The 27,156-nt window shown below is 49.6% G+C and overlaps 1 protein-coding gene and 1 long non-coding RNA gene across 5 annotated transcripts in view; one reads left to right on the top strand and one right to left on the bottom strand.

The window, feature by feature from the left end:
* Window positions 1–27,156, bottom strand: part of RFX8 (regulatory factor X8) — a 63,596-nt gene that overhangs the window by 4,767 nt on the left and 31,673 nt on the right. For 3 of the 4 annotated variants that reach the window (XM_002710010.5, XM_008253270.4, XM_051835438.2), the window contains 10 exons: window positions 24,175–24,238; window positions 21,293–21,403; window positions 20,664–20,741; window positions 18,124–18,237; window positions 17,157–17,307; window positions 14,317–14,375; window positions 12,507–12,663; window positions 10,143–10,237; window positions 4,619–4,733; window positions 642–955 (listed from right to left, as the gene is read on the bottom strand). In XM_002710010.5, the coding sequence (XP_002710056.3) occupies window positions 642–955; window positions 4,619–4,733; window positions 10,143–10,237; window positions 12,507–12,663; window positions 14,317–14,375; window positions 17,157–17,307; window positions 18,124–18,237; window positions 20,664–20,741; window positions 21,293–21,403; window positions 24,175–24,238 (1,258 nt within the window). The remainder of the gene's footprint in view (window positions 1–641; window positions 956–4,618; window positions 4,734–10,142; window positions 10,238–12,506; window positions 12,664–14,316; window positions 14,376–17,156; window positions 17,308–18,123; window positions 18,238–20,663; window positions 20,742–21,292; window positions 21,404–24,174; window positions 24,239–27,156) is intronic. The other variant, XM_051835428.2, reaches the window with a different exon arrangement.
* Window positions 10,541–15,198, top strand: LOC127488038 (uncharacterized). Its single transcript, XR_007915428.2, has 3 exons — window positions 10,541–10,824; window positions 11,477–11,599; window positions 12,434–15,198. It is a non-coding gene; the product is annotated as an uncharacterized lncRNA (long non-coding RNA).

The following is a 27,156-nucleotide window of genomic DNA, read 5'->3' as shown; positions in this document are numbered from 1 at the left end:
CTGCCCAGGCCGATTCTGGGAGGCGGTGGTCCTACTCAAGTTGCTGGGTTCCTGCCACCCACGTGGGAGACCTGGATTGCCTTCCCAGCTCCTGGTTCTGGCCCCAGCTCAGTCCTGGCCATCGCAGGCATTTGAGGAGTCAAGTAGTGAATGGAAGCTTCTCTCTCTCCCTCCCCATCTGCTCTCTCAAATGAATAAAAATAATAATGAAAACACTTTAAAAATTAAAAAACAATGTGTGTGTATATGTGAGTGTCTGTGTATGTATGTCTGTTGTGTGTATGTATGTCTATGTGTCTGTGTATCTGTTGTGTGTATGTGTATCTGTGTGTGTATTTGTTGTGTATATGTGTGTATATCTGTTGTGTGTATGTGTATCTGTGTGTATGTGTGTCTATGTCTGTGTGTGTATATCTGTTGTGTATGTGTGTGTGTCTATGTATTTGTTGTGTGTATGTGTATCTGTGTGTATATGTCTATGTGTGTGTGTATCTGCTGTGTGTATGTGTGTCTATGTCTGTGTGTGTATATCTCTTGTGTGTATGTGTATCTGTGTGTGTATCTGTTGTGCGTATGTGTATCTATGTGTATGTGTGTGTGTGTGTGTGTGTTGGGGGGTGCACACGTCACGGCATCTCTACCTTATCACCAGTAGCAGTGTCCACCAGGAAGCCCAGGACCCGGAGAACCAAACTGCTCACACCCGTGGAGCACTGGCTTGGGCCCCTGTGTTTTGGCGTCACCGGCTGTGGCTCCGCAAGCAGGTTGGCACAGCCCAGAGCTGGCGGTTCTGGAGGGTGGGAGAGTGCCTGGTCTGGTTGGAGGAGAGACTGGCCCTCTGGTAGCATTTCCCTGAGATTCCCTACATCCTCCTCTTCCTCTTCCTCCTCCATGCACGACTGAAGTATATGGATCACATATTCCAAAAGCAGCAAATGGAACAGGTGCCAGGAGCCTACGTGTAAATCACAACCAAAGTTAATGCCCTTGACAGACAGATGGCTAGACAGGCAACAAATACATCCCTGTGAAACCAACACCTTTTCTGGGGTTTTCAACTCCTGAGTAACAGAGCTTTCCTTATCCCCAGTAGGGTCTGGGTTGGCAGGGAACATCCTTCTTGCTCTAATTCAAATTCATAGAACCTCAACAGGACAGCTTCTGGATCGAGACGGCTTAGGCCACGATAGGGAACTTAAAACCCATCTCAGGGCCAGCAACTGCTTGCTACGCTGGCCTCCCATACCAGAGCAATGGTTCAAGTCCCAGCTGCTTCCCTTCTAATCCAGCTCCCTGCTATGGCCTGGGAAAGCAACAGAAGGTGGCCCAAGTCCTTGGGCCCCTGCACCTATGTGGGAGAACCAGGTGCAGTTCCAGACTCCTGGCTTCGGCCTGGCCCAGCCTTAGCCATTGAGGCTAGCTGGGGAGTGAATTAGTGAGTGGAAGATCTCTGTGTCTCTTCCTATTGTGTTTTCAATAAATAAAATAAATCTTAAGAAAAAATCTGATCATCCAGCTTGAGATGGAAAAAAAGCAAATGCTACGGGGAAACAGATGTTGTTCTTAGAGCTGGAGAATGTGTCCCTTTGCTCTTCCAGAAAGATCATCAACGTTTGCCTGAGAAACAAAGGAGGAAGATATGGCCAACTGCAATTGTTAAGAGGTACTTTTTTCTTTAAGATTTATTTATTTATTTGCATGGCAGACAGAGAGATCTTCCATCCATTGATTTACTCCCCCAATGGTCGCAATGGCCAGGCTGGGCCAAACCAAAGCCAGGAGCTTCCTCTGGGTCTCCCATGTGGGTGCAGGGACCCAAGGACTTGGGCCATCTTCTACTGCTTTCCCAGGCCATAGCAGAGAGCTGGATCAGAAGTGGAGCAGTAGGGACTTAAACCAGTGCCCATATGGGATGCCGGCACCGCAGGCAGAAGCTTAACCTATTACACCACAGTGCAGGCCCCGAAAATACTTTTTTTTTTATTTGACAGATAGAGTTAGACAGTGAGAGAGAAATGGAGAGAAAGGTCTTCCTTCCGTTGGCCCACCCCCCCAAATGGCTGCCAGGAGCCAGGTGCTTCCTCCTGGTCTCCCATGGGGTGCAGGGCCCAAGCACTTGGGCCATCCTCCACTGCCTTCCCGTGCCACAGCAGAGAGCTGGACTGGAAAAGGAGCAATGGGGACCAGAACCCGGCACCCATATGGGATGCTGGCGCCGCAGGCGGAGGATTAGCCAAGTGAGCCACGGCGCTGGCCCTGCCCCCAAAATACTTTCAAAATAAAGATAAGACCATGGCTCTTATATGGCTATAAAATAAATATGTGTCAAAGTTTTGAGATCATTAATTAGGGAACAGTTCAAAGGAAAAATTCAATTGCAAAACATACACAGGTAGTGAAGAATAGTGACAGTAATTTACAAAGAGATGCAAATTATTTGCCTGGATCTGTCCCCCAGGCAGCAACCAATTGCATCCACTTGAACCAAGTCATTTGCATTTCTGTGAATGAGAATCATTTGCATGATTGTCAGTTTGCTGCAACCTCCAGGATTGTAAAATAACTCAAAGGCAAGGAAGACACAGCTATCCCAGAAGGGTTGTGCTGAACATTTTCAAAGCCCGTTGTCCATTTCAAGTCATCTCTGCTCATTTCAAAGACTTTCACAATTTCCCCTTGTATTCTTGTTTTCTTGTTGGATCTGAGATGGAGGCACCATTCTCCTTAGATGGCCAGGCCTGGTCTGGAGTAGCTGGACCAACAACTCCTGGCCTGTTTAACTTTGTGAAAAGCGCAGTCCCTGTGAAGTTTGGAAGCCTCCTCAGTTTTGGAGCATGAGGGTAAAAAGCAGAGTCAGTGTGGACTTGATTAAAGGGGGAGGACCTGACTATAATTGGGTATTGCCCATAGGACAGCCAGCAGCAGCAATGCTCAAAAAAGGTCCAAGGATATGGCAAAACTGATCTAGAATAGGGCGGCTTCTTCCTTATCCTTCCTGTGTGCCTGAGAGGGCAGCTGGCAGCTTCCTGGGGCAGGGAATTGAGAGAGGGAGTTGGGGGAAGCAAGCTGAGCCAGCTGGAGTTAATAGTTCCTTTTTTCTCAAGTCCAACAGTGTGGTGGGCTAAACTAGCCTAAGACTAATTTTTCAGGTTCTTGCCTTTTACTTAGAGAATTCTAAGCACCGGCTAAACAGAGCATGGAGTAAGGTTTAGAATATATTTAGAAAGTGAGAAGAATGCACAGGAACGTGAGAGCTTTATTAACAGAGTGCGGGCCAGAAAGGATAAACGGGGAACTCCACACAAGTTGTTCCTGGGGTCCACCAGGAGATGCAAGTGAGAGGGCAGGAGGGCAGGCCAGAGGGAGAAGGGTGGGCCCAGCACGCTCCAGGTTCCTTATTCATTTCCAAAAGGGGAGTGGTTGCTTGAGCTGCAAGCCACACACCCACCCTTGCCCTCCAGGTAATCTCTGCTGTGTCCATGAACCTAGTCTATCTCTTGACTAGTCCCTTATCAATAGGATATGGGTTTGGTTCCTCTTGTTCTGCAGAGAAGCAGACCCCCTGCCTGGGCCAGGCTCATATTGGCTTATAAGGCTGAGGCTGACCTACTTGGACCTACTGCCCATTGCATACTCCTTGTGATTGCTTGGCCTGCTGACACACCTTCTAGCTACCGTGACCGGAATCCTGAGGCCGTATAGGGGGTTAAAAGCAGCTGTAGCTAGATTTGGGGAAACCTCTGTCTACTTCCTAGACAGACCATGAATATCCCGCCCCTGCATTAGAGTACACTCTTTCATTAGAATGTATCTCCCCTTTCCTTCAAGGATCCATATGAGGTGTCAGAGATGGGGCCACTGTCTTCTGAGCAGGCCTGTGTGTGCAGTGTGTATCTTCGTGGTTTTTTTTTTTTTTTTTTTTAATACAATGCTTGCTGCTCAGTATATTCTATCCTCCACTCACTTCTGAATTCCTTCTTGAAGTGAAGTCAAGGACTTGGGTACCAGAAAACCCTCACTGGCTGGTGCCAGGTAACTCATCCTAACCATTGTATAAACTTCCTGTGTTGGGTGCTTCCTCTGATGGATGCTCAGTGCCCAGTGAGGAGCCTGGGACTGTGAAATAAAAGGAAAAGTAGTATGCTTGAAAGCACCTTTTCAGAATGGAGTCAGGAGGCCATGCAGGAAGCAGGCCCTACGCACATCTTCAGCCGCTGTCTGCAAGGTGAACAGTCGGCTCCACCTCCTAACCACAGGCATTATTCCTTAAAAGTTTAATATCGGTGCTCCAAAGAAGCCATTTTTTCTCCATCTCTGCTGTCTCCTTTGAAGCTTTTCTTATAATTTCACAAAGCTTAGAACTCCAAAACTGAGGAGGCTTCCAACAATGAGGGGACCAGAAAGTGGGGGCACGGTGAGTTTGTTTGGTGGACTATCACATTGCCATTAAAAAAGAGAGGAGAGAGATGGCCTATGGTTTTGTGTATCTATGTTGCATTTTATATATAAAAAAAAAAGGTTAAAAGAGGTGACTGGATTCTCTACAGCAACATGCAAAAATACTTATGCTATTAGAGCGTTTCAAAAAGGCAGAGTACAAAATGTTTTTCTGACTTACCGAAGCTGTCTCTGTGGCAGAGGGTCATGGCTTTGCTCACGGCGGTGAGAAGGAAATTCCATCGAAGCTGGAAGTTGGCGGCTAACTTCATGAACTCCTCTTTGCTTCTGCTTGGCTAGTGTATTGGTGTGAGAAAAAAAGTGCTGAGGTTTATGATAAAAATCAAGAATAGAATGTTCTTGAATGCACACACTCATCATGCACAGACACCTGAAAAGGGCTAACCAAGCAGAGGAGGATGAAATTATAAGGGTGAGAACAAGGCACGAGCTAACACGGGGCCGATTTCTGGTCTCGCTCCACTCCCTGGGGAGCTGGTTCCAGGACAGAGCCTTTGAAGTTGCTGGAGAAAAGGAGGGAGGTGGGAAATTGACCTACTTTTTTTTTTTTAATCCCCACACAATTTTCTATAAAAGAGGTCACTTGTGAAATGTGTTAAATAAAATTTATGGGAGGCCTTTGATTTGCACTGAGCTCGTGTGCTAGGCCCCAACAGACCAATGGAATCACTCATGCTAACATTCCACATCACCAGGCTGAAACTAAGCTGTTGAGCTGACCACCTGATAAATCAGGAGAGAACCAAAAAGAGCCAAATCCCCAGACAGCCCGGTTTCAGCCAGCCTGAGAGGGAGATCCCTTCTGCATTAACCTTTACGCGGAAAGTGATTTTGAAAACGATTTGTTTTTAGGTCCTTGTTTCTGCTTTCTTTAGCCTTTTCCTGTCCGTAAATCCTCCCTGCCAAAGTTGCAGAACGAAGCTCCCTAGCCTCTCCTGGTTCCGAGGGCTGCCCAACTCATGGATCGTTCTTTGCTCAAACTCTGCTAGACTGATTTTTACCTAAAGGCTTTCTTTAACCAGGTGCATGAAGGCGATACAGGGGCAGCCACACTGACATCAGCTGGGGTGGCTGTTTTCTACTTGAACTTCTGCATGCTGAGTCTGATGTGGAAAAGGGGCAGCCATTCTCCTGACAGTCAGGAGTCAGGCGCGTTGTGTGGGGAAGGGCAAAGCTGGCTGCTGTGCGGTGTGCACAACCCTGGGACCAGCAGATCTCTGCCCTTGGGTCCAGTGAGCCAAGGTCATCTGATGGTCCGAGTGGCACAGAATGGGGTACCAGCAAGAGGCTGCCGCAGGCGGACTAAGACATTCTCTCAATCGAGATAGAAAGCTGCCTTGAGCCACACTTGAAGTGAGCCACAAACCACGGAGCCGTAGGTTTTTTGGAACGCAGATGTCACCATGAAAATGCAGGACCTCTCATTGGCTTGCAGCCACGTGTCTTTTCTTTTTACAATTTCACTGACTTACTTTATTTATTTGAAAGGCAGAAAGGCATACAGAGAGGGACAAAGAGATCTCCCACTGGCGGACTGACCCCAAATGCCACCGGGCAGCCAGGGATGCCTGAAGCTGGGGACTCCCTCCGAGTCTCCGGTGTGCGTGGGAGGGACCCAACTGCCTCCCAGGGTGAGCATCAGCAGGAAGCTGGAATTGGGAGTGGACCCTGGCCTTGAACCCAGACACTGCCATGTGGGACATGGCCCCCCCAAGTGGCTTTTTTTTGTGTGTGTGTGACAGGCAGAGTGGACAGTGAGAGAGAGAGAGACAGAGAGAAAGGTCTTCCTTTTGCTGTTGGTTCACCCTCCAATGGCCGCCGCGGCCAGTGCACTGTGGCTGGCGCATCGCCCTGATCTGAAGCCAGGAGCCAGGTGCTTCTCCTGTTCTCCCACGGGGTGCAGGGCCCAAGCACTTGGGCCATCCTCCACTGCACTCCTGGGCCACAGCAGAGAGCTGGCCTGGAAGAGGGGCAACTGGGACAGAATCCGGCGCCCCGACCGGGACTAGAATCCGGCGCTGCAAGGAGGAGGATTAGCCTAGTGAGCCACGGCACCAGCGGCCAAGTGGCATGTTAACTGCTCTGTCCGATGCCCACTCTGCAAACCTTTGAAGAGGAGGTGGAGAAACTGGCCAGAAGTGACAAAAATTCCCTTTCTCATCATTACTTACCCTCCACTTTGCCCCTTTCAAAATCCCCAACGCCCTGCAGGGTTATCAGAGGCAGCACCTTCGCCCCACTTTTTTTTACCCTCTTGGGAGGGGCTTCTCCCATTCAACGGAGGTGTGGGGGGCGTTAAGGTGAAGGGCCAATGACTACAGAAACCACTGGGATGCTTTCTGAAACCATGGAGGGAAATGAGGCTGGGGGATCGGAGCTCTCTCCACACACACGTTTGGTCCCCGGTCATAAAGACCACTGAGCACTCTGCCTATCCCCAGCACCAGGGGCACGTCTTGTTCCTCTGCTACAAATCACTCTTCAGGCCCAACTGCACCCGAACAGTGAGAGAGAAACACGTGAGCAAGCCGGGCAGCTGCGGACAATGAGGACATGAGTCACCTCTGACAAAGTCCCAGGGTTTGCATTTTAACAGTTCTGTTCTAAATAGGCTCTGCCTGAGACCCCCAAGGCAGAATAAAGACCAGAGAGTCTGCAATGCTCATTTTCCAAAGAACGGGGGCAGACACCTGCTGATAGCTGGGGCCGGCTCTCCAGCTCCTTGCTGAGAGGTCTCCTGGTTCATGTCCAGGAAGTTTAAGATCCCTAAGCTCCTGCAGTCTTTGTGGATGGGCCTGGTTTTTATTTCTGCCTGCTCTTCTCCACTGACAGGTCAGGGATTCAGACAAGGCAGGTGGGGCAGGATTGAGGCTTAAAGAACGCCCAGGGCCAAGTTCCTGGTTCTAGGTCCCTGGCCCCTCTGCTCCTTGCCTGGAGCCCTCTGTTGCTTTTTACCCCAGTTTCCCCACAGGCTGACTTCTGCTCTTGTCATCCTTGTCCTTAGGTTCTTGTCTCCCCTCTCAGCTTGTAATCTTCCGCACCTTGGGATCCCAGGTGGACCCCCCCACCCTCCCCCCCTCCCCCCAGGCCTTTCCCAACCTGCTCAGCCTTGGGGAGCCTGATGTCACTGTCACAAGAAGAGGGCCTGGAGCTGCCTGGCTTCCGTCCTGACTTCTGTTTCCATCCCGGTTTAATCCCTGAGCCCACCCTGAGCCCACCAGAGCTAGTGGCTGCGGCTTCCCCTGGAGACATTCTCAGATCTTCTGCCGTGAGGATGACAAAGGCAATCAACTCCAGCCCAGGACCCTGCTACAGTGACTCTCTCTAGAGGAAAGTCGGCCAGAAAGACCATATCCACGACCAACTCATCTTTGAGATTTGGAAGTCAAGCTGGCCACCGCACTGGGATGCATCTGCCTGATACCCAGACAAGGCTCCCCCATCTGTCCTCACACAGACAAGGCTCCCCCTAACCCAACACACCTCCTTCACACTGCTGCTTGGGGCACACACACGGCACAGGCATGCTCACACACATGCATGTGCAGAGACATGTACACTCACTGTCTTTCCTTCTCATCCCCCCCCCCCCCCCACCACTTGCTGCTATGGTTTGAATGTGCACCCTCGGAATCCAGGCATTGCAAACTGAATCCCCAAGGTCAGAGGGTCTTGGCTCTTGGAGGGAGAGTCTCTGGGATGCGACTGGGTCACTTCATTTATGGGCTTTGGGACTAACTGATCATGGAGAGAGTGACTCTGTTCTAGGTCAGCCCTCTCTGACCCATGTGGTCTGCCTTCAGACCCTGCAAGGAGGCAAGATGGCTCTCACCAGGGGCCGCCCCTTTGCTGGGGGCTTCCAAGCCCCCAGAACAGCCACAGGTAAAGTTTTCTTTCTTTCCCTTTTTATTTTTTTACTTTTCCCCAACTTAATATTTTATTTTTTGAGATAATATATTTTTAATTTACATGAAAGCCAGAGATTTATTGGCTTCTACTATTTATTTACTTCTTTATTTAAACTAACTCTTTATTTAAAGAGTTCCAAAAAACCAGAGTCCAGCTGCAAAATAGGCCAGGGCTATACATAATAAGAATATAGGAAGATGTTCAGCTTCACTCCTATACATTTTTCTTTTCTTGACAGGCAGAGTGGACAGTGAGAGAGAGAGACAGAGAGAAAGGTCTTCCTTTGCCGTTGGTTCACCCTCCAACGGCCGCCGCGGCCGGCACACCGCGCTGATCCGATGGCAGGAGCCAGGTGCTTCTCCTGGTCTCCCATGGGGTGCAGGGCCCAAGCACTTGGGCCATCCTCCACTGCACTCCCTGGCCACAGCAGAGAGCTGGCCTGGAAGAGGGGCAACCGGGACAGAATCCGGTGCCCCAACTGGGACTAGAACCCGGTGTGCCAGCGCCGCAGGCAGAGGATTAGCCTAGTGAGCCGCGGCGCTGGCCTCACTCCTATACATTTAAAAATAGTCACAAAATCATTACAACTGGAGCGGGATGCCCATTAACCTGACAAAGCCTAAAACATACTTCGACAAGACACTGTATTTGCAGCAAAACTGATACACATGTGCATTTCTTTTGCTTTTATATTTTAGCTAGATGTAAAAGTCTTTATCAGCTACCTCACATGTGATATTCAGTTACTGCAAGAGACCATAAGGGGCCGGCGCTGTGGCGTAGCAGGTCAAGCTGCCGCCTGCAGTGACAGCATCCCATATGAGCGCCAGTTCGAGTCCCGGCTGCTCCACTTCCGATCCAGCTCTCTGCTGTGGCCTGGGAAAGCAGTAGAAGATGGCCCAAGTCCTTGGGCCCCTGCACCCACGTGGGAGACCTGGAAGAAGCTCCTGGCTCCTGGCTTCGGATGGGCGCAGCTCCGGCCATTGTAGCCAATTGGGGAGTGAACCAGCAGATAGAAGACCTCTCTCTCTCTCTCTCTACTTCTCTCTCTGTGTAACTCTGACTTTCAAATAAATAAATCTTCTAAAAAAGAGAGAGAGATGGCCAGCGCCGTGGCTCACTAGGCTAATCATCTGCCTTGCGGCGCCGGCACACCGGGTTCTAGTCCCAGTTGGGGCACCGGATTCTGTCCCGGTTGCCCCTCTTCCAGGCCAGCTCTCTGCTGTGGCCAGGGAGTGCAGTGGAGGATGGCCCAAGTGCTTGGGCCCTGCACCCCATGGGAGACCAGGAGAAGCACCTGGCTCCTGCCATCGGATCAGCGCGGTGTGCCGGCCGCAGCGCGCCGGCCACGGTGGCCATTGGAGGGTGAACCAACGGCAAAGGAAGACCTTCCTCTCTCTCTCTCACTGTCCACTCTGCCTGTCAAAAAAAAAAAAAAAAGAGAGAGAGAGAGAGAGAGAGAGAGAGAGAGAGAGAGAGAGAGACCATGGACTGAGACACACACTGGTACCCCAGCCCCCGCCGACACACACACATCATCTAGCCCACACACACGCATCGTGTGACTGTTCTGCTCTCTGGTCCTCTGCCTGGTTCCCGAAGGCAGAGGCCGCTCCTCTGTCCTCACACTCCTGCCAGCTTTGGCACATTTTCTCAGCAGAGCTGGAGAAACCTCTTTCTCATACCGCCAAGTCATGGGCATTTGGGGCTGTAATTTAGCTAGAATGATCCACACCCACTTCTTTCCTTTAAAAAGAAAAACCTCAGGTTAGTACCTGGAAGACAAATGCCTGGAGATTTGAAGACAGACAGTTGAGGAATACACTGAGATCTGTTGACGTTCCCAGCAAAGAAATTAAACTGCTTAAACCTACAAAGAAAGCAAAGGGAACAGAGAGAAAGGTGTCAGGCACCCTAGCAGAATGTGTCTGCAGGCGTTTGTGTCCTAGGCAACCTAGGGAACAAAGTCTGACCAATATTTCAAAAGGATTCCCCAAGCCTCACGCTCATTCTGCACACAAAGGCTGGGTTCCAAGGCTGGACTTGTCACTCTTGCGGTCACTTAGTGTACAGTCATTGGTCATACCTCTGCCACCTGCAGAAATGCAAAGCGCTGTCTCCAACTCCTACCTCCACCTTGTAATTACACAGACCCTGTTTTCAGGATGAGCTCATTCTCCACACAGACATGACCTCACCTGGGCTTGACATTTTCACAAAAGGGCTGGTGCATTAACGTGCGGGGAGTGACGCGGGACATCAAAGGCGGTGAGCACCTTGCCTGGGGGATACGCACTCAAGTCAGGTGGAGCCCCGTCGGCGGTGGTGTGTGACATCAGATCTTGGATTCTCCACCTGTGTAGGTGGCACTGGGCGAGAGGACTGGGCTGTGGACTTCTCACCTTTCTGAGTGCCGCTGGTTGGGCGTAGAAAACGGAGGAAGCGGCTGCGGCCCAGGTGAGGCTCGGTCAGGGGACCCTGACCCCATGGATGCATAGGCCTGCTGAGCCTCCACAGCATCTGCCAAGCTCTGCAGCCGCTCGGAGGGACACACAAGGAAGTCAGCAGGAGCGTGGGAGCCCGGGCCAGGCTGGTGGGCGGCCTGACAGGTGCCTGGGTGCCCGCAAGCCCTCCCGGGTGCTCCATGGGCTCAGCAGGGGGTGCCAGTGGCCTGTGGGAGCAGGGCCTTTTGCGCTCCTACCAATCAGCTCTGAAGCCTGTTGTGTTTCGTGTTAACACTTTAGTTGCTGGGTTGGTGGGAAGGGGGTGCCTTAGAGGAGGATCTGTCATTTGGGTCAGCCAGGGCAAGAGCGGCAGGGGACACAACCAAAGGACATGGTGGGGAGTGGGTTGGCCAGGCTAGTTACCAACAAGTATGGACGTAGTTCAGTATTTTAGTAACTATTACAAGCCTACCAAGGTCAGTCCTACTTCAAGATCAAAGAAAGAGGTTGGGGTGTTTTATGTCTTGCTGGATTCCTGTATCCACCTAGTCAAGAAATCTTTCCTAGAGCTCTGGCCTATGGGCCTGGGCCTCTGGAAACAGCCTGCAGGTCCCTGCTGAGTCCACGGGGTTTCTTCTGTCACCTCCTCTGCCCCCCCCCCCCAGGAGGAAACAGGTGCCAGCCAGCAATCAACTCTTCATGGAAAGGAGCTGTTGTTCTTGGAAACCAATTCCAGTTATCAGGGAACAGCCGCAGGCTTCCTACCTCGTTTGTAGTGGGGAAATAAGGTAAGAAGCACCATCGTTGTTTCCTGTTATTAGAAATAAACTGGATGCTGCCGACAGTGGTGACAGCAGAATGTGGCCAAGCAGAGAGGTGCCTCCATCCAATTCAGATGTGACCAAGGACACCTTATTCTCTGCATGCACGAGACCAATGCAGAAATTAAAGTTTTTCCTCCCAAGGAAATATTGCCAAGTGTTCATTCTTTTAGTCAACAAATGTGTATGAGGGTACTTGAAAAAGTTTGTGGAAAAATGGAATTAAAAGAGAGGCTTAGGGGCTGGCGTTCGGCACAGCTCCTGTCAGTGTGTGCGAGTTTGCGTCTCAGCTCCACTCCTCCTTCCAGCTTCCTGGTGAGGTGCATTCTGGGAGGCGGCAGGTAACGGCTCAGGTACTTGGGTCCTTGCTACCCACGTGGGAAACCGTGACTGAATTCCCGGCTCCCAGGCATTCTGGGAGTGAACCAGCAGATGAGAGGTCTCTGTCTCTCTCCGTCACTGTCCTTCTGTCTCAAATAAACAAAAAGATGTTTATTTTGGTGCCAAGAATTTTTGAAACCCATGCACAGTTTTCCGGAGCATGCATTCCACTGCAGATCCCTCATATGCATAATTTATTTTTTTTTGCACCAAAGTAAGCTTATCTTTTAGTTCCATTTTTCCATGAACTTTTTGAAGGGCCCTGGGATCAGCACGGACGTCCCTTCCCTCTCTTGAAAGTCTGGAAGCACGAGGTGTTCCTTGGGGTATTCCCTACTCCCTGCAGGAAGAGACGTGTGTGCAGGTGCACTTGAACATCCAAGAGTCAACGGTGTTTACTCTGTCTTGGGAAATTCACAGATTCACGAGGCTGATGCTCGCCCCAGGTGCACGCCCAACAGTGCGGTAAGGAAAGCTGCGGGAGGAAGATTACATTGCATCTCCGTGTGGCTCTCCAGGTCCGCCGCGAGGCTCAGGTCACCTGCCAGGGCCTTCGCGGAAATATCCAAAGCACCTTGACTGAAGATGGCACGCAGATCCGACTTCAGAACGTTGGCCCTCCTGCTGTTTTTCAACACCATTCTCATAGTCTGAAGACAGAGAGACAAAGAGGAAGCATGGCACTTCACAAAATCGTGCCAACCTTCCCTCTCCAAATAGCCGAGACGTTTTGTTATGGAAGAGAAAGTAAAGGGGGTATCAGCCACTTGCATTGACTCTTAAATGACAGAGAGAGCATTAACGGTCCACCCACTGTAGAACTGCCTTGCTGGAGACCAGCAATTTGAAGGCTTCGGTCCCAGGCAGGGATGTCCGGGGCTGTTTCCCATTCTCTGCATCCCACTCAATTAGTCCAAGGTACTCGAGAGAGGCGTTGAGCAGGGGCTGATTGCCCCAGAGAAAAGGGTGGGTAGAGCCTTGACCTTGGGTCTGAGGCATGGCTTTGGGGATTGTGAAATGATTCTGCCCCTTCCTGCTGGGTGCCTGGGGGCAATGAACGTAGCCTCCACGAGTGACTTCCTCTGCTGTCCAGTGGGGACGCGGTCTCATCCTTTACATGGGCGGACTGTGTAGGATGAGCACCTGCTCATCCCTACACTGTGACCACCCCCATTTCACAGAGCAGGAAACTGAGGGTTTGCAGGGGGTCAAGTAAACAGTCCCAAGGGCTGGTAAGTTTAGAGACAAGGCTGAGGGCAGAGCTGGCTGTGGCTGGGCTGACATGAAGGGCTTGCGGTAGGGCTATGGCCAGACTGCCATGACTGTGCTGGAGAACGGGATGGGCCAAGAGCACTCAAGCAGCCCCAGTGTGCAAGCAGGACAGGGAGGGCTCCTGTAGAGCAGAGACCCCCGGGAGCAGGACAGGCCCCACCCTCTGTCCCCATCTTCCACCCACAGGGCGCCACGGCAGATTCCCGGTGGGCCACATGCCGAGTCCCTGGTGTCTAGGACCCCCTCCCAGGACACCAGACTCCGAGGACGCTCAAGTCCCTATATAAAATGGCACGGTATTGGCCTATGGCCTATGCACATCCTCCCGTGTACTCAAAACCACTTAGCTACTTAGCATGGTGTAAATGTTGTGTCGGTTGCTGGTCTATTGCAGCCTTTAGGGAGCAAGCACAAGAAAAAGTCTGTGCACGCTCACTACAGAGGCAGCCACTGTAGAACAATTTCCCATCTGCGGTTGGCTGGACCTTCGAGGAGGCACCCAGAGATGCAGAGGGCCAGCCGGGTCATCTGCTCAGCTCTGCTACAGCTCCCTCTGACCCTGTCACCTGGGGAGTGAGAGAGTCCGGGGCGAGCAGTCTGATGGCCTGGACTCACTGAGCTACAGGGTCCCACGTTGGGTGGGGGCGGGGAGCGTCTGTGGGTCTGTCCATCGGTCCTGTACTCTGCTCTGAAGCCCTACGCACCAGCTGGTCCAGGTTGGTACCACGTGGCACCTCCCACCAGCACCTCCATTGTCGATCCTCTTTCCCTCCCACACAGGGAGAGCTGAGGTGTCTGGAGCCTTTTTGGGGGGTGGGTTCTGGCTGAGCGTCATGTGCCCACCAGGCCTTCCCAGCCAGGGGCCAACACTGTTCCCTTGTCTTTTGCCCTCTGCTTGCTGGGTGTGTGGAAATGGCCTCCCTGCAGAAGTGATGGCCTGACCCTAGGGGACACTTGCGGCTTTCTGCTTCCACTGCAGGAGATGGCTTGCCCCCCCCAACCCCCGCTCCGTCCAGTGGGCTGCTGCCTACCTTAGCCATGTTGGAAAGGTACGTCTTTCTTCTGAGTCTTTTGACAAACACAGTGACTTCTGTGAAGCGCAACACACGCAGCCGTTACTGATACCGTCAGCTCGGGTTCTCCCGTGACAGGTGGGGAGGAGGCGCACGTGGCTGAGTGGGGGAGGCACTGCTGCCTCATGTGTACCCTCCCCTTCCTTTCCCTTCCCTGGCCCCTGACCCTTCCCAAGTGCTGGGAGATCTGGCAGGGGCCACCGGACCTAAAGTCCCCAAGTGCCAGGGAAACAGCCCCAGCATCTGCCCGGGGTGCACTTAGATGCCCCCACCCCCACTCTAAGTTCCTGCGCTCAATCCCCACCCTCAAAGTGCCTTTGCGAGCCCTGCTTATGAGATTAGTGCTCTCATGAAAGACACCCCGAGAGACCCCTGGCTCCTTCCACTCCGTGAGGACAAACCAAAAAGCTGACATGCAACTGAGAAACGTGCCCAGATTTCTCTTAGCAGACCCGGAATCTGCTGGTGCCTTGGCATCGAACTTCATAAACTCCTAAATGGTGGGAAGCTTCTGCCTTTTTTTTTTTCCTTCTCTTTTTAAAAATTTCTAGGGAGCTGGCGCTGTGGTGTAGTGGGTTAAAGCCCCAGCCTGCATCGCTGGCATCCCATATGGGCGCCGGTTCAAGTCCCAGCTACTCCATTTCCGATCCAGCTCTCTGCCAAGGCCTGGGAAAGCAACAGAAGATGGCTCAAGTCCTTGGGCCCCTGCACCCGCGTGGGAGACCTGGAGGAAGCGCCTGGCTCTTGGCTTCGGATCAGCACAGCTTCGGCTGTCGCGGCCAATTGGGGAGTGAACAAGTAGATGGAAGACCTCTATCTGCCTCTCCTTCTCTGTGTAACTCTGACTTTCAAATTAAATAAATATTTTAAAAATAAATACATAAAATTTCTAGAAGCTCCCCAACTCATGGCATGGTCACACATCATGCTGATGAACGTTCACTGTGTGAATTCATCATTCTGGGAGCATCACATCGAGTGCTTATGCAAATCAGGGTGCTACTCCTGCACCCCAGGAGAATCTCAGGGGACCCCTGTTGTACAGTGGTCTGCCACTGACCGGCATACCATCTTAGGGTACATGACGGGGTTTTGCTGTAGCAGCAGCCTGAACAGTCTAAGATGCTTAAAGTGATTTAGGAATTTCCCCCAGGAACCCTTAACTTTTCCATCTCCTTATAAAATTATCACAAGAAAAGGAAAGAAGAAAAGCGAAAGCGTAGAGGATTGCTGTCCTCCTGAATGTCCCTAGTCTGGCAAACAACGCAACACTGACCTCTGTGCTCCTCCTGCAACGTGAAAGCACAGGGGAGAGAAAGCAGGGACTTCTGGGGAGAGGCCTGGCTGGAGGGTGGCATCAGGGAGGGCTTCTCTGAGGAGGTGACATTTAATCTGGGCTCTCACACATAGGCAGGAGTAAGCCAGCAGAGTGGGGGTGTGTGGAAGTGTTCCAAGCACAGAGAACACAGGCAACAAAAGGCTTTTTGGGGACCACCAGTCTCACACAGCTGGGAAACACTGGTGGATGGGGGGGTCCCTAGGGAGAGAGAGACAGAGGGGGCCTGAGGTGGAGCCGTGGATGAGCCGTGGATGAGCAAGACTCACTGCAAGCGAAGGAGTCATTGGTGTTGGTTTGGTGAGGGGTGGTCCTGAGCCGGCTGGGGAGGGGGCATGGGAAGAGCTATAGGCAATGACGGGAAAACCTCACCAAGTCTCAAGGGGGAAAAAGGGCATTTCCAGAACCGTCCGGCGTGGCAACCTCGCCGCAGGCGTGGCTGGTGTTTAAAGGCCCGAGCTGTTGAAGGGGGCACGAAGAGATGAGGGTGATGGAGGGCTGGGACAGTGGCCACAGGAGGACACAGCTGCAGCCTTGAGTAGGAGGGCAGCCTGGTGGAAGCGGTACATTTCCTGCTTGGAAATGTCTGTCATTGAGAGCATTTCAGATGTCGCTTTTTTACAATTTTGAAATCTTTGCATATGTACAAGGAGATATCTTGGTGATGGGATGGACCCAGCCTAAACACGAAATTCATTATATTTCGTATATCCCTGCTACGCATAGGCTGAAGGGAATTTTATGCAATATTTTCAGCGTACCTGCCTTTTGGCTGCAACCTATCCTATAGAGTCAAGCATTGAGTTTTCCACTTGTGGTGTCATGTCGGCATTCAAAAGTTTGGGGTTTGAGGGCATTTTGAGTTTTGGATTTTTGGGTTAGGGACCGCTCAAACCTGTATTCAGGGACCTCTACCTGGCAGCCAGACAGAAGGGAGCAGTGTTTTAGGAAGTCGACAGGGAGACAGAGGTGAGGCGGAGGCTAGAAAGAAGTGAGTGTCCTGGGGACCGTCCTGGAGGTGTGAGGAAGTGGAGGAAACAGGAGAGATTTCTAAACAGAAAGCGACTTTCTTGGCACAAAGCAGAAAGGAGTAAGACACCCACTGGAGCCAGAGCCCTGGTCCACCTGCTCGAGAGAGAGAGTGGGCAAGGACGCGTTGGGCGCTGGCTGGCGGCGTGGCCAGATCCTCTCTTTTCAACAGCACCTTTTCCATGTCTCTGATCTCTTGGACCTGCCAAGAATCCCTGTTGTTCATTGGGGGAACAGTAAAAAGGGTGTGGATGGATCGGCCCAAGAATCTAGCAGGGACACTGAAGGAAAAGTCAGAAACCCTGGGCTGTTTAGTGCACAAGGGGAAAGGAGTGCAATAAGCAAAAGGCATCCCCCAGGGGCAGTGTTAGATACTACAGCCATTCCGGGAGAATGGAGGAGTTCTTCTGTTTGGGTTTTGGTTTGAACCTACCTTTGAGCTTGGAGATCTGTAAGAGAGCCGGAAATCCTTCCACAGCAGTAAGAAGCCAAAGCTTAAATTTCTTACTGAACAACCGGACAGATTTCAGGTACTGGATAGAAACATCTTCCAAAAAGTCATGGAGGAGAATGTCTTCAATCCCCTACAACGAAAGCGTCACCACTGGGGTGGGCGTTCAGCCGGCTCAGACCCCAGCGCCTGGGTTCAGCTCCCGGCTCTGGCCCCTAACTCCAGCTTCTTGCCAGCGCCCACCCTGGGAGGCAGTGGCAATGGCTCCCAAGTCGGGGGACTTAGATTGGGTTTTCTGCTCCTGGCTTCAGCCCTGGGCACACTCGGCTGGTACAGACATTTGAGGAGTGAATAAGAGGTATAGCACCCCAAATATATGCAAGGGCTGAACCCAGCCTCCAGTTTTCCCTCTTTGTGTTCAAAACTTTGAAGCACTGTATTTTATTCCTAAAAATTAATAAAGTGAAAGGCAAGGTTCGTGACCAGAAGCAGGACACATGCTCACTTACAGACGTGATGCCCGCAAGACTACCAAAGTACAAAAATCACGCCGGAGGTAGAACTTCAGAAACAAAGCAGACAAAACCAAAGCCCTGGGCGTTAGGTCTGCTCTCAAGCCATTATGCCGATGACTCATCGCAAAACGCCTTCTTTGATGACAATGACCAGAGAGAGAACTTTGACTCAATCCAGGGTTCATCAGTACTGCAACCACAGGTCGCCCCCCTGCGCCGGCTGTTTCTTTTCGAGAAGTAACTCAGAGAAGCCAAGATCAAAAGTAACAAGACAAGTAAAAGCCAAGATCAAAAGTAACTCTGCCAGTTACTCCTCCGGGGACCCCAGACCCAGGGAGACAGCAGAGAAGGAGGGCTGGGCTGTGGTCTCAACCCCAGCATTTGGTAACAGTGTCTAGAAATGATTCAAACCAGAGGCCCGGCCATCTTCCTACCTTGTACAGCTGGACGTCGTAGCATTTAAAGAGCTGGCACACGTCAGGCAGTGACAGAAGCATGACCATGTCTTGCTGCAGAGACTTCCAGAAGGAACTAAGAAGGTCCTCCACCTGATATAAGTGAATAAACTGTCCATCAGTGGAAACTCATTTTGCGCCTTGTGAATCCTAATCCCCCATGTAGACTTCACGAGCCCCAGATGACGAGGGCTGAATGTTGTTCCAGTCATGTAAAAGCTTAGTCTGTCAGCAAAGGATTCTTCCCCGCAACCCGTCGGCGGGAAAATGGAGGTGTCCACGTAGGTGGGACAAGTTTTCTTGAGGTAGTGTTCCAGAAGCAAAGCTGTTTTTGACCACAAGGGGGCTCTGGTTGCTAATAACAGGATGAAGATCGGGCCAGAGGGGCCCAGGGGAGCTGAGAATACAAGGGTGTTGAGGGACTGACCACTTGGGTCAATTCTGAGCTCAGAGAGGTGTAATGGTGTTTAATCTAAGGACGTTGGTGAGAGTCACCCAAGAACCCATGCAGGAGGACTGTGGACAACTCGGCGGTGGAACAAAATGGCAGCCTCTTTGCTTTGCTTTGCTTTGCCCCTTGTGGTCTTTCCAGATCCCATTCTTGAATCGGGGGGTCAATCTGAGTTTGCCAGTGAATAAAGGCTCTTGTCCTTTGGGGATCTGCACAGGCTCAAATATCCTGAAGCATCATGGCCCCGTTATCTTGCCTGGTGCTGGGATTCACCAGGAACTCCAGGCAAGAAGCCATTCCCAGGTGCGTGCTGCCAAGGTGGAGTCAACTCCCGAGATGCAGGAGAGCGGCCCCCCCATTTGAAATCTTGTTCTCAAAGGGCATTTATTCCAAAGAAGACTTCGCCAAAGACTCAGAGAGAAAACACAACACGGGGCACAGTGGGCCTTTCACATTCAGGTTGGTAATTTTGGGGTTGGTGGTCTGAGCAGAGACAGCCACTGTCCACGTCCAGCACCATGCAGTCCTGCTGTGCCCAGCTCAGAACCACTGCTTGAACCTCTGCCTGCTTTCTCTGCCCTCACCGGCACGGCCCCACATCCAGTCCTCATAACTTCTCACCTTGACTGGGACAAAAATCTCCTGGCCACCCAACCCATGTGACTGTCCACCCTCCTCCCCAGCTTCTTCTCACCAAATCGGAATTCCTTGGGAGGCACACGAGGTCCTTTCGAGTGCCTGCTGAGTTTCCCATGTCCCTCCATCTCTCCCTTTTAGAGATAGCAGAATCTCTTCACAGCGCCCTGTGGGTCACGTTGTGCCTCCGCACATCCTGCTGCCTTTGCCTGCACCGTGGAGTCTATCTGGAATCTTTTTCCTACCCCATGTTCTGTCCATTGAGCTCTGCTTTCCTACCAGAGTTGGCAGTCACATGGCCTGCTCTTGGGGGAACCCTCCAGCCTTTGTCATTCTTCTCTGGACACTTGGAATATTCTAATCAGATAGTTACTCTGAACCTACCATACTGTGTCATGTCTATTGGCTAAATTGCCCCTTTTATTACTAAGTCGACAAGAGTTCATGGAAAATGGCATGAAAAAAAATGTTTGTTTTTTTGCAAATTTTTTTTGAAATTCATACACACAAGGGGTCTTCGAAAAAGGTCATGGAAATTGCATATGATGGAAAAAACCAGGCATGGATGTCCAAAATGTTTGGCACCAAAATAAACTTGCCTATCAGTTCCATTTTCCACAGACTTTTCTGAGTTTGCCCAGGTAAGTTTCTCCAGCCCTCTGCAAGATGCCTTCCTAGTCCCAGAAATGGTGCTGGCCACAGGGAATGAAGTAAGCACACATCTGGCGAGTCGAGGAAGGAAGGACTTCGTTAGACACCCAGCGTTTTCTAATATTTTGTTAAGAGCCCAAGAGCTATTCTGAAGACATCTGGGTCTACCAAGTAGGCACTAATTGCACTCCAGAATCTTATCACCAACAGCTGAAGTGCTTAGAAGCTCCGTTTGAATATGTACTTGGCCTATGCCGTGTGCTCTACCTGGAATCTTTTTCCTATCCCATGCTTCCCTGGGTTTTTATCTAATACTGCAAAAGATGAAATTCAGAATATTGAAAGATTTCTTTATGTTTTCACAGTCAGTTCTAGAATAAAATCGAATTACTTTAATACCCATGTTAGATCACCCTATTTCAAAAGTCTACTTCTTTTCCAGTTAGCATGTATGAATAAAATGGCTTTTGTGTATGCCTGATAATTCCGAGGTGAATCGTATTACTAATATTTTATTAGAAACCAGCTAGAATGAGGATATATATAAAAAAGCTGAAATCATATTTAAAGTACAAAGTCATCCATATTAGCACCTTGGAGAATTCCCAACTGAACGAACTTGAATTTCAATGTCACCTTCAAGACTTCACAAAGCAGAGGCAGTGTAAGCACTTTAGTGCAATGGCTTCCAACAGACATCCCTCAAGGGGTCCATTTGAGAGAAATGGTTAATGGCTAATGATGGGTTGTAAATGCTTGTATTTAAGAGAGAAAACCCTACCCTGTCAAGTTCTTGGTTCTTCACACTTTGTAAGATGTCTCGACAATAGTTGCAGTACTCATCAGCAAGAAAGGCCATCTAGGAAGGACAGGGAAATTATTTCAGCTTTCAGACCTCTTCAAAAAAAGAGCCGACCCTCAAAGACCCTCGTGAAGCACTCAGAGTCGCTCTTGCTGTGTTTCAGTTGTGACAACAGCTGGGCTCTTCACCTGCGCCATGGTGGGTTTTACTCCTAGGGAGTGCTGCCCCCCACCCCCAGCTTTCATTGCAGTGTTGACCCATAGATTTCCAGGGTTTATTTCACCACTACACAGGCCGCTCTGCTTCTGATCCAGCTCCCTGCTAATGCACCAAGGGAGGCAATGAGAGATAACCCAAATGCTTGGGCTATCCCACCCATGTGGGAGACCCAGATAGAGCGCCTGGCTCTTAGTATCGGCTTGGCCCAGCCCAGACTTCTGTGGTCATCTGGGGAGTAAACCAGCAGATGGAAGATTTTCTCTGTCTCTCTTTCTCTGTAACTGCTTTTCAAATAAAAATAAACAAATATTTTTTTCAAAAAAACTATCTACTGCATTAAGCATTGTGTGGCATGAAAAGCTAGCCAACTTCCCAGAGGGCAAGCCTACCATTTTATAGGAGTATTTCTTGGCCAGCTCTTGCTCCCAAAATGGACATCTTCTGAATTCAGACAAAGGGGATTCCACTTGGTCTGTCTTTATGGGTGAATGATCTTCACACTAGAAATCATTTACACAATGCATTATTTCTTTGAAATCAAATGCATTTTCTAGCATATAGGCTGTGTGGTCTTCATGCTGTTACTGTAAGTTAATGTTCTGTGTCATCTTTTTAGCCACGTCCCAGGACACATGACTGAGTACAGCAGCTTCCTCCTCTTATTGCATTCTAAAAGGCGCTATAACCTGTGTCTATAAGTCTATGGACTATGGCCATTGGGGAGAGGGTGGGACTTAAGATGGCAGAACTTCATAAGCTCATGAGGGGGCCAGCACTGTGGCATAGTGGGCAAAGCCACTGCCTGCAGTGCCAGCATCCCATATGGGAGCCGGTTGAGTCCTGGCTGCTCCACTTCCCATCCTGCTCTCTGCTGTGGCCTGGGAAAGCAGTGGACGGTGGTCCAAGTGCTTAGGTTCAACAGCCACTTGGGAGACCCAGAAGCAGCTCCTGGCTCTTGGCTTCGAATGGGCCCAGCTCTGGCTGTTGCGGCCATTTAGGGCGTGAAATAGCAGATGGAAGACCTCTTTCCTTCTCTCTCTCTGACTCTGCCTCTCAAATAAATAAATAAATCATTAAAAATAATGACAAAAGTTCATGAAAAAATGGAATTAATAGATTATTTTATTTTGGTACAAAATTTTTTGATCCATGCATATAAGGAATCTTTTAAAAGGTCATGGAAAAATGCATATTACAAAAAAAAATGCAGGGATTTCAAAGATTTTTTGCACTGAAACAGATGTATATTTTAATTCCATTTTCCACAAACTTTTTTTTAAAGATTTATTTATTTATATGAAAGGCAGAGAATTATGGGGGTGGGGGGAGAGATCTTCCATCTACTAGTTCACTCCCCAAATGGCCACAATGGCCAGAACTGGGCCAATCTGAAGCCAGGAGCCAGAGCTTCTCCAGGGTCTCCCACATGGGTGCAGGGGCCCAAAGACTTGGGCCATCTTCTACTGCTTTCCCAGGCCATAGCAGAGAGCTGGATCAGAAGTGCAGCAGCTGGGGCTTGAACTGGCACCTATATGGGATGCCGGTGCTGCAGGCTTTACTGCTATGCCACAGCGCTGGCCCCTTCTACAAACTTTTTTTTTTTTAAAGTATTCATGTACATTATTCAAATGTATCACTGTTGCTTCTCCCCGTTCACTCTGCTCCATGAGTCTTTCCCTCTCCCCCTACTTTGGAGATCCCTCCCCACCGTTACCCTGCACTGCCCATTCAGCATTGTCCTAATGTTTCATGTTTGGTTTAACCCCTCAGCTAGAAAACTGTGTTCTACTTAAGTACAGAGAGTATAGCTTCCTGTTTGCTTGCATTCTAACTTTCATCCCTAATCATCACTCCGAGTGCAGTCACAAAACAGGTTTTTAAAAGGCTGTCCAGTTAATGATATTTGTCAATGAGAGAGTATCTGCTACAGACTGAATATTTGTGTCTCTCCAAATTCATACGTTGAGACCCTGAGCCCACTGGGATAGCACTAGGGGGTGGGGCCTTTGGGAGGTAATTAGGTCGTGAGGATGGAGCCCTCAGGGTGGCCTTAGTGTCTTACAAGAGGTCAGGGGACGCTCTCCGTCCACCTGTGAGGACACAAGCACAGTGAGCATTCCGCAGTCTGGAAGAGGGCCCTCACCAGAACCCGGCCATGCGGGCACCTGATGCTCTCAGACTGTCAGCCTCCTATACTAAGGAATTTGTTGTACCAGCCCAAGATAAGACAGTGTTGAAGTATTATGTCATCTTGGCCAACTAAAGTAGAATCCTACCCAAAAGGCATGGACTCACTGTATTAGAGAGAGAGCTGCTCCACTATGTTACAGCAGCACTGTTCACAACAGGCAACGTGGACTCAACCAAGGTGTCCATCATTAGATGAATGAAGAAAATGTGATCTACATATACACACACACATATACACACACAATAAATAGACTGCTGCTCAGCTATAAAAAGGAACGAAAGCCTGGCTTTTGCAGCAAAATGGATGGCACTGGAGGGTACCCCGTTGAGTGGAACAACCCAGACACAGAAAAGCAAACACTGCATGCTTTTCCTTAAATAGGGGAGCTAAAAAAAAAAAAAACTCAATCTGAACACAGAATGTTGATTCCTACGGGCGGGGAGGGGTGGAAAGGATAAACAGAATTTGGATTAAAAAAATTAGGGGGAAGCTGGGTGTGGCCCCTTAATTGTGACACTAACATGAGATGTTAGTGGGGAGATGGGATGACGGGTATATGTATATGGGAACTCATACTACTACCTCACAGTTTTTGCTATGTAAATTTAAAATTGACAATAAAGGACAAAATGAAGTGAAATTCAACTCATAATATTGTAGATCAGCTATTAATTCTTGTGCCCTAATTCTAATAGCTATAAATACAATATACATACCTTCAGAGAAGTTTTTATAACATATAATATTGGTTATATATTATCATACATTATATATAATTATTATATATTATATTAGATATATACAGGTTACATAATCTATATAATATGGTTACATAAATTATAATGTAATAACCCTTTTTAATAGCTAAAGAAGCACAGGTAAATGGTGAATGTGCAGTTGAACAGTAAACTCCATGAGACAGGGACCATGTCTTGTCCTAGCAGTGAATACTTAACAAACATGGTCAAGTAAATGAATGATTAAGAGGACATCAGAATAAAAGCATTAATTATACACAGAGACACACTTGCTGAATATTGCTTGGTCTATTATTGGCAAGCTATTTTATTCAACACTCACTGTTTCTTCTTGTTGGATAACGGTGTTATAATTAGTAGATTTTTCAAAAGTGACAACATCTTCACTGTGAAAGAACAGATAACAGAGGAGTAATTTTAGTGAAACATCTGTCTCTCAGCACAGAAACGACGTATCCTTTGTGGCAAGGTGAACTGTTTGGGGTACAATAACTTTTATTGCAAAGCTCTCCTCCAAGTTCCTATCCACAAATGGTGACTATCAGGTGCTTGGGATTTGACGAGATCCATTTCTGTAACTGGGACAAGCAAGTATTTATTTTTAAAGATGTATTCCCTTCGAAAGCAAGGATATGGTATCATCCTGGGTAGAACTCGTTTCTGAGGGAAAAGAAAACTCTTCACCCAAAAAAGAAGTCTTATTGCTTTCTGATTGTGGTGCTTTGAGAATGATCACTCCAGGGATGAGAGTCTCCCCTGAACTGAGGGGCAGAGCAGGGCACCTGCACACAACAAGAAAGCTGGGCATTTAAAACAGGGATGTGAGTTTCACCGCACCATGTAACCGGGAACAGACTCAGTCTAGTCCTACCCATGCATTTTTCTTCTTTTTTTCTCCCTACATTATATTTTAATTTCATTTTTCCACAAACTCTTAAAATCCAGTATGTGGATTTGAAAAAATTATTCATTTTTTTGGTAAGAGTTACAGAGAAGTGCAAGAGTTAGAGAGGGAGCAAGAGAGAGAATCTTCTATCTGCTGGTTCACTCCCCAACTGGCTGGCCCAGGCTGAAGCCAGGAGCTTGGAACTTCTTCCAGGTCCCCCACATGGGTGACCGGGCCCAAGCACTTGGGCCATCCTCCACTGCTTTCTCCGGTGCATTAGCAGGGAGCTGGATCAGAAGTGGCGCAGCTGGGACTCGAACTGGCATCCATATGAGATGCTGGTGTCAAAGACCACTGCTTAACCTGTTACGCCACAGCGCTGGCCCCATGGGAATCTGAGAAACTGGGTGTCCCCTGACTTCCTCTTGTGCCAGGGAATGTGCATTCTCCAGATGCCAGGGATGGCGACAGCCTCTCCTTCCCAGGTGCCCTCGGCAGCCTCGAAACAGTGGCTGAGTCGAGAGTCGGTGCTCTGTGCACTCCACATCGGCACACATCCTCATACCTGATGGCTCCAGCTCTCCACACAGAAAGAGAAGAGGAAGTCAGCAAACTGGCCCTCTACCTCGGAAGCAGGGCAACTACTGTGGAGGCAGAGAGGGGCTGGAGGGGAGGGAAGCAGGCGTCATCTCACATAGGAAGCCTCTCGGGAGCCCCAGGAGCTCCCTTCGGAAGGTTCGTGTTGGCTCATTCTCTGATTGGCAAAGTATGTGATGCCCTCTGATAAATGTTCCTAGAGAAACACTCTCCAACATAGGGCACCTAGAGCCAGGGTCTGGAAACCCACCAGAAAGAAACACTCTCTGCCTTTTTAAAAAAGATTTATCTATTTTATTTTATTTGACAGGTAGATAGAGAGAGTGAGGGAGAGAGAGGAGAGAGAGGAAGAGACAGAGAGAAAGAGACAGAGAGAGAGAGACTGACTTCCATTCACTGATTCACTCCCCAAATCCTTGCAAGTTAGGGCCAAGCCAGGCTGAAGCCAAGAGCTAGGAACTCCACCTGCGTCTCATGTGGGCAGCAGGAACCCAAGTACTTGGTTCCTCACATGCGCTTCCTCACAGGTGTACAGGCAGGAAGTTGGAATCAGAATCGTGGAGTAGGTGGAACTCGAACCAGGATCTCTGATATGGGATACAGTTGTCCTGGGCAGCAACTTAACCCACTGGGTCACAATGCCCACCTCAAAGACAAAGAATCTGAAGCATCTTAGGAATGTGTTATGGACTGAGTTGTATCCTCCTACGTTGAAACCCTAGCTCCTGTATCTGGAGACAGGATCTTTAAGGAGATATTTAAGAGGAAATGAGGTCATAAAAGTGAGGCCATGAGCTGATAGGACTGGTGTTCTTCTAAGGAGAGGGAGAGACACAGAGAACCTGTTCTCCCTCTCTCTCTGTTTCTGCGTGTCACAGAGGACGGCCACGGGAGGACAGAGTGAGCAGGCGCTCATCTGAGAAGCCAGGGAGACAGCCTGCACTAGAAACCGAATTTTCCTGCACTTTCACGATGGACTTCCAGCATCCAGAACTGTAAGAAAATAAATGTCAGTGGTTGAAGCCGCCCAGTCTGTGGGATTTGGTTATGGCAGCCCAAGCTAACGTGTCACCCTGCAGGGACACCTCGGGTGGGTATGACAAGGTGAAATTTGTAAGCAGCCCATTGCCACACAGATCCTGGGACATGATAGCAACCAACCAAGCAAACAGATGAACAAAACTGGGAATAAGGCCCAGAATGCATTAAGACAAGAAAATGTCAGCATAGAAGTTCACTCAATAAAGGGTTCATGTTAAAGGAATTTAACCAGAAAATGTGGTCATCGTTTTCAGGGATGTCTTAAACATCACTTGTGAGAGTTTCTTCAACTACACTGGAGGGAGAACAATTTCTCTGTAACTACCTTATGTCAACATGCTACTCCAATATGTTGTCTTTGGGGAACTGATGCAAGACCACAGTATGAATGTGCTTAGCTCAATCCATTCATCCACCCACCCATCCATCCAACCACCCATCCACCCAACCATCCATCCACCCACCCATCCATCCACCCACCCATCCATCCACCCATCCATCTATCCATCCACCCATCCACCCACCCACCCATCCATCCATCCATCCACCCATCCATCCACCCATCCATCTATCCATCCACCTATCCATCCATCCATCCATCCATCCATCCACCCATCCATCCACCCACCCATCCATCCACCCATCCACCCATCCACCCATCCATCTATCCATCCACCCATCCATCCACCCATCCATCCATCCACCCATCCACCCATCCACCCATCCATCTATCCATCCACCCACCCACCCATCCATCCATCCATCCACCCATCCATCCAC

The sequence above is a fragment of the Oryctolagus cuniculus genome, chromosome 2 (genome assembly GCF_964237555.1).
Source record: "Oryctolagus cuniculus chromosome 2, mOryCun1.1, whole genome shotgun sequence".
Classification (NCBI taxonomy): Eukaryota; Metazoa; Chordata; class Mammalia; order Lagomorpha; family Leporidae; genus Oryctolagus; species Oryctolagus cuniculus.
Note: the sequence above shows the minus strand (reverse complement) of the source record. Positions and strands in the feature narration are given on the sequence as shown.